The sequence below is a fragment of the Buceros rhinoceros genome, unplaced genomic scaffold (assembly GCF_000710305.1).
Source record: "Buceros rhinoceros silvestris isolate BGI_N320 unplaced genomic scaffold, ASM71030v1 scaffold3946, whole genome shotgun sequence".
Classification (NCBI taxonomy): Eukaryota; Metazoa; Chordata; class Aves; order Bucerotiformes; family Bucerotidae; genus Buceros; species Buceros rhinoceros.
Window position 1 is genome coordinate 96,739 of NW_010416753.1, and position 11,360 is coordinate 108,098.

The 11,360-nt window shown below is 42.5% G+C and overlaps 1 protein-coding gene across 1 annotated transcript in view; it reads left to right on the top strand.

Annotated features, from left to right (window-relative positions):
* DGKI (diacylglycerol kinase, iota) overlaps positions 1 to 11,152 on the top strand; it is a gene marked incomplete at its 5' end in the record, with an annotated part of 105,992 nt that extends 94,840 nt beyond the window's left edge. The window contains 3 exons of the mRNA XM_010137915.1: positions 7,601 to 7,637; positions 9,068 to 9,167; positions 10,571 to 11,152. Of these exons, the coding sequence (XP_010136217.1) occupies positions 7,601 to 7,637; positions 9,068 to 9,167; positions 10,571 to 10,687 (254 nt within the window). The remainder of the gene's footprint in view (positions 1 to 7,600; positions 7,638 to 9,067; positions 9,168 to 10,570) is intronic.
* Between the last annotated feature and the right edge of the window lie 208 nt (positions 11,153 to 11,360).

Genomic DNA, 11,360 nt, shown 5'->3' on the forward strand with positions numbered 1-11,360 from the left:
AGGGAAAGTGTGGAAACAAAAATAAAGATGGCTTTTCAGGAGGATGGGTGTCTTCACAGTTGCATCAGTTGAGGGGGCTGTGAAGAAGCAGTGAGATGCTCTAGTTAGAACCTCTGGCTTAGGAATACTCCGAACTAATTTGTTTTTCAATTAGAGCATATGTTGTTAAAAGCATCTAATATCAATTAAAACATTTAGAGAGTTGGAGAGCCCACCCAGGCATTGGTATTACTTCAGTATGTAATAACACTCTGGTTAGGAATCTAGAACGGATTTGCCTAGCTTCCCTTCTACCCTTCCAATATTATGTCTCTGTTAGATTCAAGACCACAGGATAACAAAAATTTATGATCTCTGGTTTATATTTATTTATAGTCTGTAATCATGTTATTTCCCCTTTTTCCTTTCAACTCATTTTACCTTTGTCAGTAACAGGACTGCAGGCATGCTTAGACAGGCTGTGCAGCAATTCATGTGTGTACACACAATTGGGGCAGTCACATTTAGGAGCTTATGATGTCTGTTGAACTACCATAATCTTGTTCACTGGTTGCTGGAGAGTGGTATAGTAATGTTGTCACTGCTCTGCAGGCAGAGCTAAAGTTCCAGTGATCAGCGTCCTGCACTGTAGGAAATGTTTTCTAGTCCTTTGAACACCCTTGTAACTCTTATCTCACCCCTCTTGAAAATATCAATGGCTATTTTGACTTCTGGATGTCAAACTCTGCTATATTATTTCAGCAGCAGTGTTAGCACTAAACTCAGAGACTGCCTCTGGCAATTGGAGTAGGTGGCCTCAAGTTGTGCCAGGAGAGGTTTAGATTGGACATTAGGAAAAATTTCTTCACTGAAAGGGTTGTCAAACATTGGAATAGGCTGCCCAGAGAAGCAGTTGAGTCCCCGTCCCTGGAGGTATTTAAAAGATGTGCAGATGTGGTGCTGAGGGACATGGTTTAGTGGTGGACTTGGCAGTGTAACTTAATGGTTAGACTTGATGACCTCAACGGTCTTTTCCAACCTAAACTATTCTATAATTCTGTTAGCTACTGCTTGAAAGTTACTGCAGAAATTGTACAGGGAGAAGAAAAAAGCACAGCTCATAGAAAAGGAAGAGGCAATTTATCCATCTGTTAACATCTGTGTTAACTGGAGTGGGATTTATCTCGAGCTTTACTCCAAAATTTAATTGTTTACCTATAGACATCAGGTAATCTATCAGTCTAAGTTCCTGTACTATCAACAGAGATCCTTGACTCAATTCGCTCCTGTATGACAGAGGAACTAGAGGAGACCTGTCCTCTTTCAGCAGCAGATGGAAGTGAGGAGCCCATCTGTAATAGCAGCAGACTTCTAGCATGACTAGCTCAAGGAAGATTCTAGCCAAAGTAGTCATTGTAGCCCAGCAAGTGATTCAGCTGACAGTTACCTGCGTGCTTCCTTCATTTAGCTAAACTTAACTCGCTAATGTCATTTGCCTTTGGATATCTAGGACATCTGCATGGGTCTAAAAGATAGCATACAAGGGCTGTAGGAGACCCATACTGGACCAGCAGCTGGAGCCCAGGCAGGCATCCCTGTCATTCTACATGCATCTCATTGCCTGTAAGCATATCGAATGGCACAAAATATCAGTGTGTAGGCAATCAAACTGTGCCCCAAATACCTAATTGAGGGGAGCTGAATTGCTCTTTTACTCTTTTATGCATAGATCTTACATAGAGCTAGCCAAGCAGAGCTGACTTTATATCCAGATTTTGGCCAGTTTTCTCACCAGTTGTGACAAGCCTTACCAGGGCTAACTCTAACTATTTAACTTCTCTGGATTGTCTCATTACTCACAGTGAGTATATATTCCTCTGAATTCTGTAGATGGACATAATTTCATTTAATTTGCTTACTGCCTCTGGTCTCTTCTAACAGTGCACGTGACCTGTACCAATTTACTGTCATGGCTGCCTCTCCTGGATTTTTCTTAGGCGCACACACACCTTAACTTGCAGTCTGACTCAGTTACCATTCCTTTGATGAAGATTTAAAACGAGATCATTTAAGCTGGTAAGGATGTGAGCAGGGAATGCATGGGAATTTTTGAAGTGAATAGAGAAATGTGAGGGATTACGGACTGTTAGACAAAGACAAACCAGAAGGTTGAGCAAATGTCAGCTTGGTCCCTCTCTCCCTGCCTTTATCTCTGAGGATGGCAAGAAGCTTTTGCAGCTCTCCAGACATATGTCCTCTGGGCTTCTCCAAATGCATTGTTTGTTTAACATTCTCTGGAGATCAGAGAGTGCATGGGACAATGCTCTAATAGGAGCCTTGTCTCTTCTCTCACCAAGCAATTAATGAAACTAATTTCTACCCTGGGCACTTCTCAGTCACAAATGAGCTCTCTTGCTGAATCATCATCATCATAATGTCCTTGTTCTTCTGTTGCATTCTCTGGCATCTTCTCAACATTAATTAGTGTATAAGACCCAATCCAACACTACTAATATCTGAGGCTTTCCCTGTGTATAGCTTCTCATTTCTGCTGATATCCACTCTTGATAAAAATGGTGTTACTTCTGTTCTAGCAATTACCTCTGCCCAGCCATACTTCCTCTGTAGTTTGTCTGCTTCCCATACACTGCTTCCCATACATGGCTGGAGATAGTTAATAAGAGTCCCACTGCAAAATACCCTCCAGCACACAGCACAAAACCCCTATTATTAATCACACAGAATGGGAAATCTTCTGAATATCTTTTAAAAACAGTGACAAGAACAAAACAAGACAAAACCCACCATGCCAGGAATTTCGACTGCCTGGTGTGAAACTAGTGGGGTGAATCGAACGTGATCCAGGAGTGGGGAATCCCTGTCTGCCCGTAGCACTGTCATTATGGAGGAGAGAAAACAGTACTGATGCTGTGACTATTCTTTGTGGAGATGGCTTTACACTTTCTGCAAACACACAGGGGACATTAATGCAAGAGGTTATTCAGTGATCTTGATCACAATGACTTCAGATGTTAAGGAGAGGAAAATGACCCTTCTTAAATTAGAAAAAGCAGAGATGAGTCACACAAGGAGACTGCTGTGCAGTATTGCCAGATATTTAGTGGTGGACCAGCACAAGCTTAGAATAGCAGCTGAAGCACCAATGTAGTAGGTGTCAGGACAGCAGCCGCTTACTACTGCAGGAACAGTTGTGTTGAATCCTGTTCCTGCCAAACAATTTCTCTCTATCCCCTGTGCAGAAAGGGCAAATACACAGACTGATCTGTTCAAGACCGCCTTCCTAAACCAGGGGTCTTCTGCTTGTAGTAGGAGAGCCACCTTTTAAGATCTATCTGTAGCTGGGCTAAGGAACACTCAGCAGGTATCAGAACCACATCTGTTTGGCTGCAGTCAGCAACTGTCTCACACTCTAATGTGTAGACATTAGAGAAGAGTTAATTGTTTACTTGCTTAACATAAGCAGAATTAGGGAGGCCTTAAGAAGCTCTGTTGGGAAAAGGACCTCCTAAATCATCATATATATTCAAAATCAAAATTGGCTTGGCAGTTCTGAACTATTTATTATTTATAACCATTACACAAGGCATTCCAAAGTTTGCCAACTCCTTGTCTTCTGCTCTTTTCTAGAGGCTTAAAAGACAAGAATTCTGTAGTTTCTCTAGGTATTTTAATTTTAAACAGAAAAAAGGAAAAAAGTTTACAGTTGCCTTAAAAGTTTGCGGTGGGTACTTTTGATGGAACAGTCAGTCGGTAAAGCATCCAATACTGAACATTTTTGTGACCTCAAACTTCAATGTCCTTGCTCCATTAAATAGCATCCTCTGGTAAGAAAGGAGGATGCTTTCATTACTCTTAGCACTGTAAAGTCAAGAGTGAAGAGCCATTCAGAGGGTTTGGAATTCCATCCTGACCTGGTTCAGGAGTTCCAAAGGAGGCTTTTGGAAAGCAAATTTTGTATGACAGAGATGTACATCAGGGACAAAGTTATAATAGTCATTGTAGAAATAGAAAGCAATGGTGAAGGAGAGTGAGTTGGCCTGGCATTTGCTGGTATGTCTAGATTTCCAGGATGTTTTAGGGTAGTAGACATTTGTGAGTAGCAAACAGCTTAGGTTTCCTAGAAAGCACAAGGTATAAAATAGACTATTTTAACATGTAAGTTTACCAAATTTTAGGTCAACGTTGCTGATAGACACTTATGACGGAAGGCATGCTCTCATAATTCAACCACCCTCTATATTGCAGTGAAAATTGTGAGCTAAAAGACACTACCAGTAAAAACCAGACACTGTTAACTTTCACATCTGGTAAAAATGAGGAGTGTGGAGATGGTAGGAGGCTTGAAATAGTTCTGACTTTGCAGATTCTATTATTTTTTAAATACTCCCTCTTTGAAGGTAAGAAACCAAATCCAGTTTTATCTTCCAGATAACGACCTCAATGAAGTTATTAAACAAAGAAGATTTTGACAGACAAACATCCAGAAATGCTGATAATGTTGGACCTTACCGTTTAAAGCAAATACCCTTCTTCTCCAGTTCTTTGAGGGACTGACAGACAAGGGACTGGCAGGGGTTAATAGCTGTGGGTCTCCTCTGAGTGCCTGTAACCACATACATTGGAGAGGGCAGGGTGTGCTTCGACTGGATGCCTTTCGGACTGCATGGTGCTGTATATTTTGGAAATGCCTCTGAAATACAGTCATTTAGCCTCACTTTTATGTTGTGAGCTCAGCTAAAGGGCAGCTGCTTTTGAGCATCTCCTTCCCTCCTTCTATCCTAAACTCAGGCTGCTTTGCCTCCTGAGAAACTAAAGAGAGGCTTTGGTGGAGTGAAAGGAGGCAGAAGGAGTGAAGGAGAAAAGTTAGTAATTCTACACAGACAGTCTATCAGAGATGTTAAGGAAAGAGAATGATCTCAGTTGGGCTTCCCCTCAGTGCGTCATGCTTTTCAGCTCCTTTCATGCAAACTTCTACCCCCACTCCCCATCCCCATCCTGCTATTCTTTGGCCCCCCAGTTGCGCTCTCTCTTTCTCTTTCTCTCTTTTTTTCCTCCCTCCACCTCTCCACACATTTCTATCTTTTGTTTTTATTTCCCCCCTGCTGTTTTCCTTGATAGAAGTCTCACTCATGCATTTCCCTTCCGGATTTCTATTGGGTTATTTTGTCCTCTCTCTCTCTGTGCCTTGGTCCCCTTTTCTTTCTGTGCCTCTTGTCCCAGAGTAAAACAGCCTCCTCCCCGCTGGGTCAGGATGACAGTGCCGTTAGCTTTCCCAGTGCCAGCCCTTCCCACATCTGTGCAGCTTTTGTCCCAGGGCAGAGGGGGATTTGGAATGGTCGGTTGGCAGCGCCAGGGAGATTGATGTAAAAATGAGGTCCAAAAAAAGGGGGAAAGGGAATTAGGAGGAGGGCGTGAGATGGTTTAAGAGAAGCACAAGTGAAAATAAAATAAAGAAGTAAAGGGCACAGCTCAGGCTGCGTGTGAGCTGGGACATTCCAGCTTCAGAGATAGGCCAGAAAGAATGAAGTGAATGAATCCGAGTGCCACGTTGTGTTGCTAATGAATTAACCGTCATATCTGGCCCTTAAGTATGACTGGGATGGAGTTGGGGCACTCCCATGAAATGCTTTACTTGGGACAGTATCCAGGAGAGCACCCTTTGCACACAAGGAGGATGTACCTGGCACCTCCTCATGTCTGTGTTCACAAGCTGCTTGCTCAGTCCTCAGCACTCAGCTCCTCTGCCCTATTTCTTCCTGCTCTAGACCAGTTTTTCTTCACCCTTGGCTTCCTATCTCTTCAGACCCACTCTGCCCCAGCTTCTCCTCCCTCTTAGGTCATATTCTTTTAACTTCTCTCCATCCTTCCTTCTAATGCTTTAACATCTTTTTCTGCTTACCAGAGCAAGTTACCTCTATGCCCAATGCAGGCAGCCCCATCACCCTGTTCCACCTTTGCATCACAACATTCCTTGTCCCATCCATGAACAGAAAAAATACTTTACTTAGCAGCGTCTTTTCTAACACACTAGAGGTCATTCTTGGTTACCTATCACAGAGATGTGGCGTTGAATCAAGTCGTGGGGTATTGCCTCTATCTTTGAGAGAACGTGATTTATTTCTGGGAGACCTAGGAGTCTGTCTTCATCTGTGTTGGTTTGGTTTTGTTGTTTTTCTCTTCGTTTCTCACACATTATCTTTCTTTCCTCTTAGCCAGGGGCCTTGCTTAGGCCCCTGTATCCTCCTGCTTATTGGGAGCTCAGGGCTTGTGAGTGATTCTTCTTTTTGATAGGGAGGAGTAAACACAGAACTGCCAAGGGTGGAGATGAGGGTGTGTGGCAGTAGAGTCAGGGTGCTGTGCATTAAAAATTGACAGTGGCTGATGAGTTTGGAGAACTGCCATGACAGGTACGCAATGCCCTGTGCACTGGGAACTAAGCGTGCTACTTTTTTGTCCGCCTCTTTCTCATGATGACAGAAAAGGAAGTGAAGAAGCTAACTGCAGCTCTGGGAACTGAGGCAGCTGGCTGCCCCCGCTGATACTGGCATGTGTATGTTGTAGAAGCGGTGAAGGAGACACAGCCTGCTCTGATCCATTTTGACACACACTCAGAGTGAAAGGAGTGTAGAAGGTTGTGTGTAGGCCTTTGTAAGCAAGCGGTGTAAAATTCCCCAGTTTCAGGTGAGATTTGCTGTAAGCTCTTGAGGACTCTTGAATTTCAAAGTCAGTATGCTGAAGAGAAATATTCATGCACAGGAAGGAAAATTCCTGTAAAGTTTCACTGTTCCCCTTACTAACTGCCCTATACCATCTGGCACTGTGCTCCAGAGCAGTGAAGGGAAGAATAATAAGACAGACTGTAAAGGGAAAATTTATTCTTGTTTCAAATGCTATCCAGATCCTAGCCTTTCCATATCACTGTAATTCAGTGATGGAATTTGCTGCTATAAACATCTGCCTGTACTGAATATCAAGGACAAAAGAACATTAGCATAAATGCATTATTTTGTCCCACTTAACAAAAATCTTTTCTGTTTTTCTTAATCTTACTTTCTTGATCATTGCTAACCAGTAGAGTACAGGATTTGCATATCAATATAAAGTCTGCTGGGAATATTCCACCCTGATCTACATTCTGTATAACACTATTAAATGAAGTAGCACAGGGATGTCATTCAGGACAGAATTTTGGCTAATTTCAACTTCCTAATGACATTTTCCCTCTAGTTCTAACAATAGATTTTAATTTGCAATATTTCATGGTTTCCAGTATACCAGCATTTTCAATGCACTGTACTTATGTGAACTACTTATTTGCGCAAGGTGAAGAGAGAAAATAAACTCCATGAATATTCATCCCCATATAAGTTAAAGGCTGCTACTCCCTGGTGCTAACCCTCCAGCAGTGACTGTGCATTCAAAATTTCATTAGTGCAAGGTCTCGCACAAACAAATATTACCTTGAAGTTTGGCATATTTGTGCAAATTGAGCTTTCAGTTGGCTTCTTTTATATATTTGCATGGGAATCTTCTCCTGGTAGCCGTACTTTTCTAGTCATGCAGACAAATGCTATATGACATATCCGACTATCTTTTGCAGGTCCATCTGAATTACTGGACATGATAGACAGTGAAACGTAAGTACAACCTACTCTGCCCTTCACATTATGTGCATTAGCCTAGCAGACTTCTTTTGGTTTTCCAAGTGCAAACTTCCAAATAAAAAAGGTTGTAAAAATGGCACAGCTCTTCAAAACCAAACAAGCGAACAGAAGTCCCCCTAAACTCAAACAACCACCTCATATGTGGCTTTCTGGCCTAAAACAAATGTTTCTTGAATTCCATAAAGGACTTCCTCTCTGATGCTTCCTACGCCTTCTTAATCTTCCTAGAGGAATACAAGTCCTGTATTGTGTTTCAATGCTTCTGGCATCTAGTTACTGAGGAACCAACCTGAAGAGTAAGTTCCAGAAGTCAGGAAATTACTTTTCTTGTTCTACACTTTTTCTTCAGTCTCTTCTTGATTCGTTCAGGTTGCTCTGCCTTAGCTGTCCCAAGTAGCCACAACCTGTACTGCTGAAGATTTCTCTCAAGTAGTTAGAACTTGATCACCTTTCTTATTATTAAAAAACAACAAAGCAAAAAAAACCAACCCAGAAACAAACTCCAAGCCTTTACTTTTCAATTCCCAACTGCTCTACATTTTGATGTATAATCAAGGTATCACAAGGAATGTGTAAGTAGCATGAATGTATACTCAGAATTGGAAGCAAAAATTGCCGTTCTCATACCACTCCTTATCCCACAGAGCTCTCCTCTGCTAACAGAGAACACCAGAAAGGTTTTGCACAATATGCTTGTGTGTAGTCCGGGGGTGGTGGATTCTAGATGGAATGCCTGTTTCTCATCACCCAGTAGCACAGCACAGTCACTGAAATAAAGTGCAAGTCATCATGACCATGAGGGCTTCTCTTTACAAAGGTCCCTCTACTGCTAAATCTTGAAAAGGGAAGGTTCAAACCATAACTGGCAGTATGAATTTGTTTTTTGACCCTCAGAGGGAAATCAGAGAGTATCCCACTCCGAATCTAGTTCTCGTACAGCAAAGGCAGTTTCATTACAAGGTTGCCGTTTTAACTTGCCCCTTTTAACTTGCCCTGTCATGAAGTGAAGGCTGAAATTCCTTAATAGTAGGAGCAAGATTTGTCCTACTAAACTTATTTCTTGTCATTCATTGTTTTGAAGGTTATGCAATGGTTCTACTTATTGGACAGTAGCATTAAGGATACCTTCTCAACCCACTCAAAGCGTACTTTCCTCCTGTTCCTAGGCAAATCTAGACAGATTTCTTTAATCTTGGTGTTATGGTCAGTCTCAGGCTTGTTACGTACAGCCCCAGTCCGAGTGAAGAGCTTTGTCAGAAATCTGCTCCCACTACACAGCCTTCTCTTTTGAAAAGCATATGTTCAAGCTTCCCCAGTTGCTCCAGTAGTCCTCTACACCTCATACTTCATAAATGTACATTGGCATGGTGTGTCTCACTGCTGGTTTCTGTACTTTGGTCTAGGGGTGAGACAGCATTACATAAGGCAGCCTGCCAGCGCCATCGTGCCGTCTGCCAGCTCCTGGTGGATGCAGGAGCCTCTCTGAGAAAGACAGACTCCAAGGTAACCCAGCCCTATCAACCAGTTATAAAATACTGCAGCCAAGCAAGACCAATCAGCATCTGTCCCTGCTGTTTGCATGATTGAGGCTTCCTCATGTGTGCCAAGAGCAGCTATTTCTAAACAAACTATTTTTATTTAGAAAACTGTATTGATTTAAGCAAGTACAAGAGACTTCAGTTCAGTCCCCAACATGGGTCATCATCACCATAGTGGGAGACTGGCCTCAAACTATTCAGTGCATTGGGTATGAATGAGGCATCTCCATGGCACAGCATTGTCCTCCTCTTGTGTGGTCAAAAGAGAGGCCTGTGGGCAAGGACCACCTGAGGGGCCTTGGTTTGTGATTGTGTAGCATCTGTGAGGCTTGATTACTGTGGCTGTCTTGCTTTGTGAGGGTGGCTAACCATTTTCTTTTGCCCTCGCTTGCCCCTATGCTCACTGATGTGACACTAACCACAATCCTCTGTCATACATTTGGCTGAGAAAGAAGTCTGGAAAAAATTAAACTCTAGGAATATTCTGTCAATATAACAATCTGATCACTCAGGAACATGGTCCAGAAGCTGCTCCTCTGGGATTTCTTAGCATAAGCATCCTGTGGTCAGCAGCTCAGAAGTGGAGGGATGTATGGATTCCAGAGTCAGAAACACCTTTGCTGCAACAAGACAATTAAAACCAGTCCCTACCATGCTATGCTGTGTGAGGTAGCCTATAAGGGAGAGATAAGAGCATTGCACATTTTGTACACTGAAGAAATAATTTCTGCAACAGCTGAAATCCAGACAAGTGGTGTCTGACTTGTTCATCCTCATCTGCCCAGAAATCCAAGAAGCAGGAGTGTATTTGTGGAGATACATTAATGTGTTTTCAATGTTTCTCCATAGTTCAGGATCAAGACTTGTGGGCCAGTTTAAGGGGACTAATAAGGTAGCTCAGTTAATGGAACAGCAAATTCATGCACTGAAAAATGATTTGTACTTGAGAGAGAATGAGACACACTGAACTCATCTCAAATGTTGGGTATCTCTGCACATCCTTAGCAAAGCCTGTGAAGTGCACTTTTCAAGTGTTAGTTACAGTACCGTCTCTCATATTCATTCACATAGCGATTGTAGCCCTAGAATGAAAAATCAGTTTTCCTTCCAGCATGTGAGCCCTTCTGTGTGATGTATCAAATAGCATGTCCTCGTAGAACTGCATGATTTGCCCTAAACCACTCATGGACTTTGAAAATTTTCAGAATCTCATGACACTCATACAAAAACTTAACACCAACTTGTACAACAAATAAGTAAATTCTCCAAATTTCCTTCTATTCTTCCTGTAATAATTTCTCAGGGTTATGCTTTCATCTGTTCTTAATAGGTTATCACAAGATTTTCTCTTCATGTTATTTATTATAGGGTAAGACCCCTCGTGACAGGGCTCAGCAAGCTGGTGACCCAGATCTGGCCTCCTACCTGGAGAGTCGACAAAACTACCAAATGGTTTCCCATGAGGATCTGGAGACAGCAGTCTGATGTCTGCAAATGTGGAAGAGGATCCTTGGAAATCACAAGGCTGCACCTGAGGCACTCAGGCATTGTACGAGGAAGAAGCTGATGGAATCAATGTGTCTCTCACTCTCATGGGAAATATCTGAGGACATGCCACCAGTTTCTAAGGGCTACTGAGTCTTGCCAAGGAATGGTTAGGTTTCATGAGTTAGCCCATGATGGATGAGGCAGGACACTCAAAGGTCTGTGGAATCCATGGGCCACGGAAATTTACCTTTATTGCTTCCAGCAAGTAGCATGAACTTCTCCCATATTCACCTGTACAATTTATTTAAAAAAAAAAAAAAGGAAAAGAGGGTGTGGGGGAACCAAACTCTCTGGGACATTAAAAAAAACAACCAGGCCTTCCTCCATCCCTGCAGTTTCCTGCATTCCTTTCATTCTCCCATTCCCCTCACTTCTCATCAGTTAAATAGTACCTGTTATCTCTGTGTTAAGACTTCACAAGTGGTCAGGCAGTAGCAGAATTTTGAGGAGCTCTGGATGCCCTCAGGAAAAACCCAACATTTATACCAGCTGCATTTTCTCCTTTGCCGTCCTCTCGGAAGCTGCGTCCTCAGTGTTCCATCACTAGTGAGTTTTCTCACTTTTGGGGAGGACTCTGCCTATTGCCTTGTTTTCCAGGATGTGGGGCAGT